Here is a 15,864-nt window from a genome sequence, read left to right as displayed (position 1 = left end):
TTGCTTGCCCCACTTGAGAAGTATTTCCTCAACTTTTCTTTCTCCCTCCCATATTTCAGCCGATGCATTTTCGGCAAACTCCTCCCTCTTTCTTTCTGTTGCTCTAAAATTTTGGTTGGCTATAATAGTAACTTTTTAAGTCATATTTTCGGTTGGCTATAAGAGTGTCTTTTTAAGTCATATTTTTCGGTTGGCTATAAGAGTGACTTTCTAAGTCATATTTTTGGTTGACTATAATAGTGACTTTTCAAGTCATATTTTTCAGTTGGCTATTAGAGTGACTTTTCAAGTCATATTTTCGGTTGGCTGTTAGAGTGACTTTTCAAGTCATATTTTCGGGTGGCTTTAGAGTGACTTTTCAAGTCATACAAGAGGGTGTAATTCTAGAAAAGGTTCTCTCAGTGCAGTGGGAATCTTATACAGTGATCTGGGCTGTTTTATCCTGGAGACTTCGTGTGTGATCGTCTGTTTGCACAATTTTTGACAGTGCCACGAAACGTCTAAAAGAAAGCGACATTGTCCGCGACTCAGCCAGTAATTTTTTCGGTTTGCCATAAACTATTGTTACAACAACATTTTAATCATATATCATAGATATTTGAATCAAATTTGATGTCAAGTGATACATGAATAAAAAATTATGTATGAGAAAGATTTTATATTATTTTGAAAGACAAATTATATTTAAAATAGAAAACATTAAAATTAATAATTTGATATTTTCGTTATAATTGAAATTAGATATTATTGAAAAATTAATGTGCTTTTATTAGAGGGGAAAATCTAATGTAATTTATATATATATATATGTCTTGAATATTTGTTTACACTTGTAATATACTTTTTTTTAATATTATTACCTAAATTATTTTTTTATTTTGGTAATTGACATTTGATTTTTTTTGTTTTAGGTATTTGTCGATTGTTATTAGTCTCATTTCATTCGGTCATGATGTGACAAAAAAAATATTATATCATTATTGTCAAAGTGAGACTAACAATAAATATCAAAAACAAAAAAAGTCAAATGTTGGATACTAAAATAAAATAAAAATATAATTTAGATAATAATATGAAAAAGATATATATTACAAAATATAAAAAATATGTTTAAATTTTTATATGATATAACATCTTGTTTATCATGTTATCACTCAATCAAGTGAGACTAACGACAAGTATCAAAAATAAAAAATTTCAAATTTCAGATACTAAAATAAATACATAAATAATTTAGGTAATAATATGAAAAAGAGGTATATTACTATTTTAACTCCAACTATAAAAACTTATATATCAAATAATATTTTTTTTAAAATTTGAAACTACTATTTTAACTCCAACTATTTTTCAGTTTCAAAAAAGCATTTGGAATATTTTTAGCACAATGCAAAAGATTACATCCAGGTAAATTTATGTTTCCCCTACACATATAAGCAATTCAACTGTATCTAGTTTTAATTACTAAGTCTCGCTGAATATCTTCATTAAGTTTTAACTTATTAAATCTTATTTAATAATTACTTTATTAAATTCATAAATACATGAGTTCTCATATATAACTAAATTAACTTGTCACCACAATAATCCAAAGTTGTACTCTCCATGCAGAAACATTGGCCACTAGGTTAACTCTCCATCATAACCTTCCAGTGCAGAAAGGCTATAAGGTCTCAGTAACTATCCGCAATACTCAACAGAGAGGAATATGTTCCAAGGATTCCACAAATGACTCCGAATGCAGCAATTGCAACACTGAGTGCAACCTGATGTTATTAGGAAAAAGAGAAGTTGAGTAAAATAGAAGGAATAGGAAAACTAATTGAGGGATTATATTGCATTATTATTCTATAATTGTCATTCAATTATATGTGGCGTTTGGTACAAAATATGCAGTTCGCAGTTTATGGCTGAAAGACAAAACAAGACTTTAAAATTAAATTTGAAAAAAAGATATATATATATATATATATATATATATATATATATATATATATATATATATATATATATATATATATATATATATATATATATATAAATGGGTTAGGGCTAGGGTGATCTCCTCTCCTGCAAAAAATGTGATGAATATGACAGGAAAACATTTGAAGCATATGAGGAAATGGTGCATGAAGTGTCGACTATTGTGTTGAATGTAATTCAGCTGCTGATTAAAGAAACTATTGCATGTAAAATGTAATAATGCAAATTTCATTTGCTAAATATAGCTCAGTGTTGCTGGATATAGTAACTAAAGGCACAGTATTACTATTAACATCAAGTCTGAAATTATACTCTAGACTAGAAAGATTTTTTGTCATCTACAGGAAATGAAAAATACAAGATAGGCAGTACTGTTACCTGTGTCTTTGTAGCTTTTTTCCCAATAATTTTCAGAAAACATAAACTTGGCATTATCGCTGACTGAAAGAAACAGAATTCTTCAAATTAGATAGCGGTTTCATTTTAATTCCTTACAAGAAACTGAATCAATAACAGTAAGGTAAAGCACAACGAACCATAGACGAATCTAGCTCATGTCATGTTGATGCTAGCAAGCATTATGAAAAGATAAATGCAAGTTATAGACTTCAAAAAGAAATCAAGTGAAGCTTGACATGTCCTCCCCAAAAGTTTTGCGAGACCATGTCTATTTGTCAGTATGCAATAAACAGAAATTCAGATAAAAGTATGCCACAGGCGCAGATCTTGCTCTGTCACAATGCTACAAGCAGTTGAATTCTTGAATGTATGGTATGGAACTTTTAACTTTGATATGATACAACATACAAGTAATTTTTCATGCACGAATATTAAGAAAAAATGTGAAGTCAAAGAAAGCACAAGAAAGTGATATTATTTCTCCATCTTTCCTATTCTATCCACATCTGTAAATCCAAGTTATATACTAAATAATAGCAGGAAGGTGAAGATCATAAACCAAATTAACGCAGGATATGTCATCATTAAGAAAAAAAAAGATTTTTCTTTACCAACCAATGAAATTCCATGTCCTATAGAACAGAAGAGGTATTTTAGCCTTTTGTATATCTGTCTAAGGCATGTGCATGCATGGTTCGAAGTTACAATCAATAATTGGGTCCCTCCAAACAATCTTAAAAAAATTATGACTTCCTAATTTCTTACCCAAAGATTAAGCTACTGTAATAATATAAATAGCATATATGTTGATGAAGACACATACACATACAGAGAGAGAGTCAAATGCATTTCTTACCACAAGTATACTAAAGAGAGAACCAATTAAAGCCATCACAAGCCCTGAAATTATAATGAAATTATCATTAGTTTTAAAATTAAATATAGAATGTTATACAGGAGGGAGAGGGGGGGGGGGGCGGTGGATTTGGTAAGAATTGGACTGGTTTTGGGGAGAGTACATGGCCTTCTCTAATACCAAGTTTGTAACTCATCTTCTTTCTCCCAACCACATTGATTTGTGGAGAGTATACTGAATAATACAATTCCTTTTACAGTTATACTTATTTGTTGTTCTTTCCTTTTTCTTCTCTATTAACAAGTTTGATTTTTGTCAAACAACTTCAGCTAAAAGTAAGATTTTACCACCAGGCACCAGCCATAAGAATAGGAACGGTTTATAAATGTTGGACGATTAAGTTCCCACAAGAGCATAAGTGTTGCTCTAACAAATGTAATTCAGAGAAAGTAAGAGTGGAATTGCAGCTAAGATGATTTGGAAATGAGAGAAGACCAGTTGGAAAAGGTGATAAGTGGAGGTTAGCTAAAGTATTATAAATAGAGGAAAACCAATAAAACATTCTAATTGAGATCACTAGTAAGTAGTAATTAACAAGTCAGGTCTAAATGACTTGTATGAAGAATTATTTTTGACAGAGCATAATAGTATTTGTTTGATTCATGGAAGACCTCACCCAGTAAGAAAAGGTCCTGATTGTTGTTAAATTTAATCAAGTCAAACTAACAGGTTTTGGGCCAGTTTAACAAAGTTGACTGTTTTGGTTTCAAATCTGTGAAAAGCAAACTTCATCGCAGTTTGCTTCTTGACTGTGGTTGAGAAACAAAATATAACAAAACAAAAAGGGTGAAGAATACAACATATAAGAATTGTGAGAATACAACAAAGATTAAGAAAAATAAATAATAATAAACACAAGAATTTAATGCGGTTCGACATCTCTTACCTACGTCCACAAAACTGTCTCAAAAGTATTTTACTATCACAAAAATGATTACAAGATTGTAATTCGTCTCAAATAGTGTATTACTCTACAAACCCAAGTATCTCACTCAATAGTTACAAGAAATAATAACACTCTCACACAAAGACACTTTTCTCTCAACAAAGTAACTTTGTTTCACAATCTCTCTTCTCACACACCCTCTCTTCATGTGTTTCTTCTCCACTAATTCTCTTCTCTATTTACCGTGAAGATTGCCACCAACTATAATAAATAAGTTCTCTTGAAAGTTGAAACAAAAATAACTTTCAATGCATCCATTCAAATAAGTTTCATCTAATAAAATGTAATCTTTCATTTTACATTTAAGCCACATAAACCTTAATGATAAAAATTCAATTCTCATTATGCATGCACCTTATCTTTTGACTTGAAACTCTACATAAACAAGAATGAAAAAGGACATATGAATTATCCGAATATATGGACAGAAAGCTACTGAAGTTCTATCATTTTCTTAAGTGGCCTCAACTAATTGGAGGTGACATTAAAATTAATGCACTAACAAATATAAAGTCTCAAACTTACCAAAAAAGGGAACTAGAAAGGCAACACAAACTGTAGATGCAACAAGTGTTGTTCTAAGAAGCATGAAGCACCAATATGAAGATGAAATTCTATCTGGCAGCAACTCCTCTAGACTCCTTGCCAGTGGGTTCATCAACAAAGCATATTTGTTACTATTAAGGAAAGCTAAACTAAAAGGATTGCTACATTTTATCAAACCATGACAAATTTTAAAACTTTCATAAGCCAAGTAGTTTTGGCAAAAAGGATATTTAGTCAATGGATTAATAACCTGAAAAAAGAACACAAAACATAAAATCAGGGGTAAAAAAAAAAAGTTATTGGTCACTATAATGAAACTACAAAAATAAAAAAATAGTGCTAAGAGACCCAAAAAATCTCAAAACTCACAGTTGTCCACAATGCAACTTTGGAAGCAAATGCGCCTGGTGGCATATTCAATGTTATCTGAGACAAAGTGCCATCACCAAACATGAGATATCCCATGCTTGCAGTGCCTCCATATATCAAAACACACAAAACAAAACTGTACACAAAGAAATGAGTCGATGAATCAGAAAATAAAAAAGTAAAAAAATCAAATATGCCTTGTTTTGTCAGTGACAGATAAGTTCTTAGCTATTATACCATATTATTAGTGCTTTGGTAAATTGTTTCTTGTCAGCCATAGACTGGTAAATATTTGGGAAAACCGAATGTCCTGCAAAGCAAAATCCATAGACACCAATAGCAAATGGAATGCCATTCCATTTTACCAATTGACCCGTGTGATGGAATCCAACACTGTCTATTGTCCCAACACAAAACACGCAAATCATAATCAAAATTGTTGCAACAACCCCTCCACCTGCAGATCACAACACAAGTTACAATAAGGACATGTTAGGTAGAAAATTTTGAAAGCAAAAGGAATATTTTTTAGACTTTGAAGCACCTGATAGATAAGAGATTATACGAAGATCCTTCAGCCAAACCGTTGGGAGAATAATAAGTGCTGTCAAAACTCCAAACATATGCATAGAGTCTAACTTGAAACCACCCAAATCTAAGGATGTACCAGGAAACAGACTAGTGAGGTTATCTCCTTCCAAGGTGATGAATTCCACACAATATGACTGCAACCATTAGAAGAGAGCTTATACGTTGGTGCGGAACAACAAAATGCAGGTGTTTTCAAATGAAACGGGTAGAGCACTTCGTACTTACATATAATTCAGTGTACAAAATTATCTGCAACAAAGTAAACATAGCTTAGTAAAACATCAAAGTTGTTCATAGACAAAAATCATTATATCTCAAGCATTCTTTCTTACTACTATGATGTGGATTTAGATTAAACAACAGAAATAAATCATGCTATGGTCTAATTTGCAAGAGCCCTAATACATATAAAGATCAAAGGTCAAAATCTCAAAATGAACCAAAACCATCTAAGACCATGCTAATAGAACAAAATCAGAATGATCATTTGGCAAGAACCAATTAATACTTCATTCGTCGTAACAAGCATTGCACAACAATTTTCTATTAATTTAAACAAGGAAATAAATTAACTCACCGATACAGCAATACGGCCATATCTTCCAAATGCAGCTTCTCCTACATCTGGGTAGGTAATGATTCCTTCTCTGCTTTCAAAGCAGTATCTCAGAAGGGTGGCTGTGTAACAACACATAACTGCAAAAAGAAGCATCACTGCCAAGCTCATCCACCCAGCTTGATTTACTGTAAATGGTGTAGATAGAAGGCCAACTCCAGCTATCACATTAATGCCTGCCAAGGTAGAAAAAGAAATTTGGGAAGTAGGGTCAGACTCAGACATTTGCAGACAAAAGGAAAAAAAGAAACTTTCATAAGGGGAGTGGATCTATCAGATAGAATAAAACTCCATAAACCAGTTAACAAAATTTCCAGACAAAAGAATCAAGCTCTCATAGCATGTTTTATCAAATATGTAATAACATTTATTTTTTATGTTAACAAATAGCTTCTTCTTTTTTCATTTTTCGATAAACCATCTCTGTAAGCCATAGGTTACAAGAGATTTTGATTATAAAATAAGCCAATCCATGCATACACTCAATCCCTTACATTATTAAGCAGTAAGAAAGACTGCATTAAATTACATATAATAGTAATCCCCGTTTTTTACACTACACACATTTTAAAGCAATATATGTTGCCCTGACCTTCATTAGTACATATGCATGTTTAAAAGTTCCACTGTCCAAAAAAATAAGATATATATTGCCTAATTGGAGAATTGTTTTCCATCAACTGAATTTACAATGTATATACAGAACAGAATGCACTTAACAAATTAAATGTTCACGAGCATGGTAACAGATGGCAACCAAATAACATAGTACCATTGAAAATTGTTTGAGTGAAGCTGCATCCATATCCAATAGGCAATTCTCCGGAAACAAGCCGTTCTACTGAGGCTTTCTCCCACCAAGTTGATTGTCTAATGCCTTCTGGAGCAGACAGAAAAGGTGTCTTTCCATCGATGTCTAAGTTACTCTTTGAACGATTGTCAAAACTAGAATATATAAAACTCGGCCCCCGCAGAACTGACTCAAAATTTGGAGCAGCAGCTATTGTGTAAGAATCTGTAGTCTCTCTGCCATAAGAAAGGGAATGAGGAAAAACAATAAGAGAAGAGTATCTGAGCTCATTAAGGTTACTATGAAAAAGAAAGCACAGCAGTAAACCAGATAAAACAATACTACCAAAGTAGTTTAAGCAGTTGGATGTAATAAAAATCAGCCTCACTCGTGGAAATTGTAATAAAAATCACTAACTATTATAAATTTGATGTAAGGTTTTGCCACAAGAAATTATTTTATGGTCTAGAATCATCATGTGTCTATGGTTCTAGCCAATTTCCACCTGACACAGCTGAGTTTTTTAATTTACAAGAAAAGGTTAATAAAATTTGATTATGTGTCGAGTTGAAATTGGTGGAAACCATGGACACGTTGTAGTCCCAAAATATACAATATTTTCTGGAATTGCCACATAAGAATAATCAAGCAAAAATAAAATAAAATAAAATAACTGAAATCTGAAGAAGCTAGATACGGACACCCCTACTAACACTGCAATAATAAAATCATAACTAAGGATTGTGCTATGAATTTGGTTTGAAATGGGCCCTTTAAATTAACGTACACAACAAGAGGAGCAGAAAATAGAAATCATGACATCACGAGTGACAGAAACAGAGTCAACATATTCAAATTGAATAAACCACAAGTTTCGTCCTCCAATATTACCTTCTTTCTTAAGAAAAAAAAAAAAAAAAAAACTAACCTACCCTCGTTGCCGGAAACTCCTCGCTATGCGAAGGTATGGGTAGAGTCATTGCATGCAGTCTTATCCTTACATACGCAAAGAAGCAAACCCATGACCAATTGGTCACCAAGGCTTTACTGTTGAGTCAGGGCTCATCCTCAAACTCAATATTACAAAAAAATTTCATGTATTCTTTTAGTATTGAATATTCTTTTATTTAGTCCCTAAAGTTCATGGACAAATTTGAAGGATAAAATATTCAACAATATTCAAGAAATTATTCAGCATTGTTTTTAATACTTCTAGTTCTAGGACCACTTGAGTAGGTTTCTTATTACTTCAAAGATCAAATTGATTCGAATTATTGCTAAAAGGATATAATAAGGAAATGGTGAAGAGGATGATTATATATATACTTGTAACTCTGAGGCCATTGCTGAGAAGAGAAAGAGTCAGGCTGTGCTCTCCCATTCGCAGCATGCCTACCACCACCATCGTCGTCGTCGCCATCACTACTACTCTCACTCTGGTACTTCACACCTTCAATCTCCTGCTGTTCTTTGTCGACGACGGCATCTTCCTCGTCGCCATCGTAGTTCAGATCGAACAAAGGCTGATCATCGAGGTTTTTCTCCTTCTCTTTGTTGCTGCTGTCGTTACGAACCATATTGTTTTGCAACGGTATGTAGTATGCCGAGAGAGAGAGAGAGAGAGAGAGAGAGAGAGAGAGAGAGGAATAGTATAGTATAGTAATAACTAATGCTATAATGAACGAGTTAATGTAGATTGAGCATGATGGAGGGAACACGGGATCAGCCTCAATTGGTTGAATAGTATTTGAGTGTTATAAATGCTTAGTATCGTATTAAATTTGTAGGGATAAAAAAAAAAAACGGAATGAATAAGGAAACAAGAAAACAAGAGGAGGAGACAGATGTGTGGTAGGATTTGGTGGGGTGAATGGGACAGAGAGTATCAAGAGAGAACGTGATTACGAAGGGTGGTGATAGGCGAAAGATTTTAAAGAGTTTGCATTATTATTTATCCACAATCCCAAGGTGGCGCGGGATCTGTCACCTTTTGTTTGGATCCTTAAAGTTAGAATACAACTCTCGAACTACTACGGACACTTCACTAGCAATGATTATTCAAAGAGAACATTTATGGGCATCTATAACTTTTTGAGTTTAATTCGGATGTACTGTCAATAAAAACTTTAGATACAATCGAATTTTGTTTCGAAAAAAAAAAGATAAAATTTTAGGAGGACAAAAAAATAGAAAAAATAAATTTGCAGGATGAAATTTAAACTTTTAGGAGAAAAAAAATATATTTGAGCCTTATTCTAATTATAATAAAAACACACATATGACATACCATGAATTGTAATAATATTCAAACTTTTCAAAGATGTCCCATTTTATAATTGGTCAATGGTGTAAAAATTCTTTACATTATCAATACATATCAATTTAATCTAATTTTATTTTTTATGAGTTTTAAGTATTTTTTATTGGTTTAATAAATATATATATATATATATATATATATATATATATATATATATATATATATATATATGACTGTTTCAAACTTGTTGATAGCATTGTAAGTTCAATGAATTTTCTTATGTTGTTATTACATTATTATTTAGTATTGTTACTTGATAACATAAACTAAAAAAAATAAAAAAAAATTAAAGGAATAAAATTAAAAAATATATTTAAAACACTAAAATAAAAAACCTTTTATTTTATAGGGACCAAATTAGGTTCTTTAAAGTTTTAAACCAAGTTAATAATTATGAATAGCCATATGTGGTCCGACAACTGTGTGGAGAAACGTTTGGATTAACATAAATCTAACACTTCATCCTTAACCAAAATCAATATATTTATTTTTATATAAACCACACATGCATGAGATGAGTAAGACCATTATAATCAATTGAAAATTTATATAGTTACCAGTAAAAAAATAATAATTTCACCAAAAAATGTTCATCATTTATCATTTTTTATTACTTGTAATAAAGATATGATATAATTAGTTTGGTTTAATAAGAATTTAATTTTAAGAACATGTGATAAATATTTAAACAAACGAATTTTTCAGCAAGCATCAACTCAACATTAATATTATTTAATTCAGTGTATAATATTAAGTATATATTGTGTGTAATATTAATTATATATATTATATTCAATAAATATAATAAATAATATCATTGTGTTTGTTAAATACATGCATCTGTGTAATATTAATTATATATTATATTTAATAAATAATTAACAATATTATATAATGATTAAATACATATGTAAGTTACTTTGAAATAATATATTTTATTCAATAATAGATTTTTAATATAAACAAGTTTATATGAAAAGTTATATCTTTGATAAGCATTTATTAATTTTTTACAATATATTACATTTCATAACTATATATATAAAATCCATATGATACTATCATTCAAAAAATTATGATTCAATTTGAATCAGTTTGTAAATAGACAGATTGTGGCAAATTTCCCCATTTGGGGTTCTTTTATAAACTAATTTTCCAGATGGGGTTGTTTTAAAACTTTTTTCGGGAGGGAACTCTTTTATACGTGATTTGCATGCATGTGACACGCAAACCGTAAGTGGAACTAGCGAGTTTGGTGTTTGCGAAGGAACCGTCATTGTTACTGGCGATATTGGCATTCATAGGGAACCGTCAGTCAAACTGGCGAGTTCCACTAGGTAGGCTCAGCAGGTGCATACAGGGCTAGGTGCGCAGGAGTCAGGAATCATGCCAGCTGCAGGCAGGCGCAGTGCTTTCAGGGTCAGCAGGTGCAAATCGCCATCCATATTGGCGGTTTGCGTTTTGTAGGAATCGCCAGCCTGGTTGGTGGTTTGCTTTATTTCAAAAATTTTCCACTCCTTGCATTATAAAAGAAGAAGCTCCCGAGTCCACAACTGCGCGTTCCATGCATTGCTTTGTTCTTCTTCTTCATAAGTTCCCCCACTACATTGCGTTCTTCTTATTTTGTTCCTGCCTTTTCTTTTTGGTAAGTATTTTTGAATGGTAAATATTTGTTGTGTTATATATATATATATATATGTTAACTTAGTTTTAGTTGATATATGAAAATGATTTACGTTAGTTTTGTTTATCTTTGTAGGACAATGCTTTATTCTTTACGTGGTTTCTCTCCTCTTCCTGTTACGTGATTTCTCTGTTTGGTGAGTGTTTCTTAACTTGGTAACTTTAGTTGATATGTTAATATTATTTAAGTTAAGTTTTATAAATTGTATGTTATTAGGTGTGTTATATATATAGATATATGTTAGGTTAGTTATAGTTAAATTGATAATATTATTTTCTTTAAATTTTGTAAATTTCTATGATATCAATTGTTTTATATATACATATGTTACGTTTGTTGATGTTAGGTGGAATTTTTAAATTTTAAGTAGTACATTGAAATATTAATATTATTTGTGTTATATGTATATGTTACAAATTTGAGTTGGTATATTATTATTTGTATGTTAGTTGTAGTTGATTTATTAATATGATTTTGTTAAGATTTTTTAAATTTGTATGTTATTATTTGTGATAAAATTATTTGTACGTTAATTTTAGTTGTTATGTTATTATTATTTGGTTTAGATTTATTAGGTTTTTATGATATTATTTGTATTTTATATATGGTATTTTAGGTTTAGTTAGAAAGTAAATATTATTTAATTGACTTATTTATAGTTTTTAATGAAATATATGATATTTTATTAATTTTATATATATACGTTGTTTAAATTTTTTATTCCATAATAATTTTTTGATTTAATACCATTTTTTGTGTATAATATATGTTATTTAATTTAAATTTTAATAATTGGAAAAAAATATGATCATTTATTTAAATTTATGAAGGTATTTTAATATTTAATTTTGTTATTTGTAGAGTATTTTAGTTAGTAAATTAAGTTTTTTTGTGTTAAATTTATGTACGTGTTTTATTTTATATTTTTGTTATGTACGTATTTTAATTTGGTCATTTATTTAAATTTATGTTGGTATATTAATTTTTAATTTTGTTATTTGTAGAGTATTTCAGGTAGTATTTTAAGTTTTTTTGTGTTAAATTTATGTACGTGTTTAAATTTTTAATTTTGTTATGTATTTTAATTTGGTCATTTATTTAAATTTGTGTAGGTATTTAATTTTTAATTTTGTTATTTGTAGAGTATTTTAGGTAGTATTTTAAGTTTATTTGTGTTAAATTCATGTACGTGTTTAAATTTTAATTTGTGTTATGTATTTTAATTTGGTCATTTATTTAAATTTATGTAGCTATTTAATTTTTAATTTTGTTATTTGTAGAGTATTTTAGATAGTATTTTAAGTTTATTTGTGTTAAATTTATGTACGTGTTTAAATTTTTAATTTGTGTTATGTATTTTAATTTGGTCATTTATTTAAATTTATGTAGCTATTTAATTTTTAATTTTGTTATTTGTAGAGTATTTTAAGTAGTATTTTAAGTTTTTTTGTATTAAATTTATGTACGTGTTTAAATTTTTTATTTTGTTATGTATTTTAATTTGGTGATTTATTTAAATTTGTGTAGGTATGTAATTTTTAATTTTGTTATTTTTAGAGTATTTTAGGTAGTATTTTAAGTTTTTTTGCGTTGAATTTATGTACGTGTTTAAATTTTTAATTTTGTGTTATGTATTTTAGTTTGGTTATTTATTTAAATTTATGTAGGTATTTAATTTTTAATTTTGTTATTTGTAGAGTATTTTAGGTAGTATTTTAAGTTTCTGTGTGTTAAATTTATGTACGTGTAACAATTTTTAATTTTGTTATGTATTTTAATTTGGTCATTTATTTAAATTTGTGTAGGTATTTAATTTTTAATTTTGTTATTTGTAGAGTATTTTAGAGCATTTATTTAAATTTGTGTAGGTATTTAATTTTTAATTTTGTTATTTGTCAAGTAATTTTAGAGCATTTATTTAAATTTGTGTACGTATTGTTATTTTTAATTTTGTTATTTGTTCAAATTGATGTATTTTGTTATTTATTCAGATTTTAATTATGTGGTATGTATATTTAATTGATTTTTTGTAAGTGTAGTTAATTTTTTAATGTAAAATTTTTGTTGTCAATTTTTTGTATTATATTTTATTTTATAGTATCAATGACATCTTCGTCGTCATGTTCATCTAGTATACACATTAAGTCTGGTCCAATAGATGAAGACGTTTTATGGATGCAAGCTAAGCATGTTTCAGAATATGTTTGGAATGAGGAACCAAACAGAAAATTACACATCAGATGAGTTGTCCCCATCTATCAAGGACAAGAAGAAATACCAGAGGAAATTATTCATCTGCTTTGACAATCTGGATTTTATTGGATAATGAAGATGGGCTACCTAAAAATAAATTCGTCACTAATTACAGCCTTGATTGAAAGATGGAGGCCCAAAACACATACGTTTCACATGAGATGTGGAGAGTGTACGATTACTCTTCAAGACGTCTCAGTATTATTAGGTCTACGTGTTGATGGGGCACCATTAATTGGTCAGACTAATCTTGATTGGGCTGAATTGTGTGAAGAATTGTTGGGAGTCAGACCATAGGAAGGTGAACTTCAAGACAGTGTGGTCAAATTAAGTTGGCTGGCTCACCATTTTTTACAAATAAATATCCATGACGGTAACGTAGAACAATTACAAAGGTTTACCCGTGCATGGATCCTCAGATGCATAGGCAACATATTGGCAATGATGATCTAATAGTTTTCCGTCGCAAATTAGATATCATGAAATGACATGAGGTAAGAAGATCATTATGTATTCGTTAAATAATAAATAAAATGTCATGTTTAAGTCAAAATTAACAATTGTGTTATTGTATGCAGTTTCTGTGGGAGCCTTACACAACAACTGTTATGTCGATGTTGCCTCCCATTTGTTTGGTTGGTAGTGTGGCGTGGTGCGCAGTGGTGCCACTCATTTGTTTCCATGTTGTAGAGTGACACCAACCCGATAGAGTGTTGTGACAATTTGGAATGCAACAACCTATTTCGGAGTCTCCTTTGCAACCACAAAATATCCATGGGCTAACGCTGAAAGGCAAACAAGATGAAAATTGGTTCCAGCTGTTGGCCCCAATGATCAGTTAGTGGAATAATCGAGCTGAGTTTAGGGTCGACGTTTATCCTCAAAAGGAGGGCCTATTGAGTTTTAACTCCAATTACATGGTCTGGTATAGGCGAAAAACAAAGATGTTTGTCGACCCAAACAATGCAAACACAGCTACATTGGTATTTATTTCTTTTTAAATATTTAACTTCAATTTATTTTTTAAAGCATCGACATTAATTTCCTGACCCTAATAATTGCAGGGTGAAGTTGTGGAGACATTGCAGTATATGGTGTCACCACAAGGGCGGAACACATGGACAGTTGATGATCTCGTGCCTTATGTGGAGAAGATAACGATTTTATCCGATGAGCAAGAGAGGATCATCGAGCCTGTGGCACATGGTCCAGCATCAGAGCGTCGATTTCCCCCACAACAGTTTCACATGCTTTAGTCAAGTGTTGAAACTCGAGGTTTTGACAGACGAAGGGAGATTGTTCAAGCGGAAGATTTTTCCCAACAAATGGAGCAGCGTGGCCATGGAATGTATTACACGCCACCAACATTTTCTCAGTATCCTTCATAGATGTATCAGTATCCTTTCGAAGGTCATGACACTGATATGTCTGCAAGCGAACATTCGTTTGGTGGTGTTGCGGAAACACATCCTCATTTTTCATGGCCGACCATGACCCCTTCGCAGCAACATGATGCCCCAATGACAACACCTAATGCCCCCATTAGCTCTGCAATGGAATGTACTCAGAGCAATACCTGATATGGGTGACTTATTAGGTGTTGATTTGCGTCACGAGTTTTCTGCTGAGGCTGAGCAACAAGGGCGGAGACAGCGCGCAAGAAGAAATCCAAATCGTCAAGCCCGAAGGTGGGATCGACCATGTGGCACATCCTCACGCCATCACAGACACCATAATGACTGATTTTGATGTCTCTATTTAAAATTTTTGTTGTATCTTTGTAATTTGAATTTCACACTTAATTTATGGTATCTCATACTACTTTTTATGGAATTTGTTATGGAATTTCATTTTCAATGACTATTTGTTATGGAATCACCATCACGGACACCATAATGACTATTTTTATGTCGTGCATCAAACTAGAATAATAAATAAAGTTATAAAGAAAAATTAAAGTAGACAAATGAAAATAAGTAATGGTACTAACTAACGACAAACACCAATTTCAACTTCTAAATGTAATTTTATTTCATTGCATGCATCAGTCTGGAGTTTTTCCACCACTCATTTGTTTCCATGTTGTAGAGTGACACCAACCCGATAGAGTGTTGTGACAATTTGGAATGCAACAACCTATTTCGGAGTCTCCTTTGCAACCAAAAAATATCCATGGGCTAACGCTGAAAGGCAAACAAGATGAAAATTGGTTCCAGCTGTTGGCCCCAATGATCAGTTAGTGGAATAATCGAGCTGAGTTTAGGGTCGACGTTTATCCTCAAAAGGAGGGCCTATTGAGTTTTAACTCCAATACATGGTCTGGTATAGGCGAAAAACAAAGATGTTTGTCGACCCAAACAATGCAAACACAGCTACATTGGTATTTATTTCTTTTTAAATATTTAACTTCAATTTATTTTTTAAAGCATCGACATTAATTTCCTGACCCTA

At 30.9% G+C, this 15,864-nt stretch overlaps 1 protein-coding gene across 2 annotated transcripts; it reads right to left on the bottom strand.

Moving 5' to 3' along the window:
* Positions 1 to 1,487: 1,487 nt before the first annotated feature.
* Positions 1,488 to 9,045, bottom strand: LOC100816431 (amino acid transporter AVT1A). 2 transcript variants are annotated; one of them, XM_006588850.4, is made up of 12 exons: positions 8,483 to 9,029; positions 7,139 to 7,392; positions 6,328 to 6,542; positions 5,976 to 5,999; positions 5,704 to 5,884; positions 5,397 to 5,616; positions 5,160 to 5,295; positions 5,021 to 5,040; positions 4,770 to 4,915; positions 3,239 to 3,282; positions 2,362 to 2,424; positions 1,488 to 1,766 (listed from the first exon to the last, which is right to left on the bottom strand). In XM_006588850.4, the coding sequence occupies exons 1-12, from the start codon at positions 8,731 to 8,733 to the stop codon at positions 1,674 to 1,676; spliced, it is 1,647 nt and encodes a 548-aa protein (XP_006588913.1). In that variant the 5' UTR covers positions 8,734 to 9,029; the 3' UTR covers positions 1,488 to 1,673. The 2 variants fall into 2 exon arrangements, with proteins under 2 accessions (XP_006588913.1, XP_040862017.1); XM_041006083.1 differs by having other exon boundaries at positions 4,770 to 5,040; positions 8,483 to 9,045.
* Positions 9,046 to 15,864: the final 6,819 nt, after the last annotated feature.

This window comes from Glycine max, chromosome 10 (genome assembly GCF_000004515.6).
Source record: "Glycine max cultivar Williams 82 chromosome 10, Glycine_max_v4.0, whole genome shotgun sequence".
NCBI classification, from domain to species: domain Eukaryota; kingdom Viridiplantae; phylum Streptophyta; class Magnoliopsida; order Fabales; family Fabaceae; genus Glycine; species Glycine max.
This window is presented reverse-complemented; position numbering and strand designations above follow the sequence as displayed.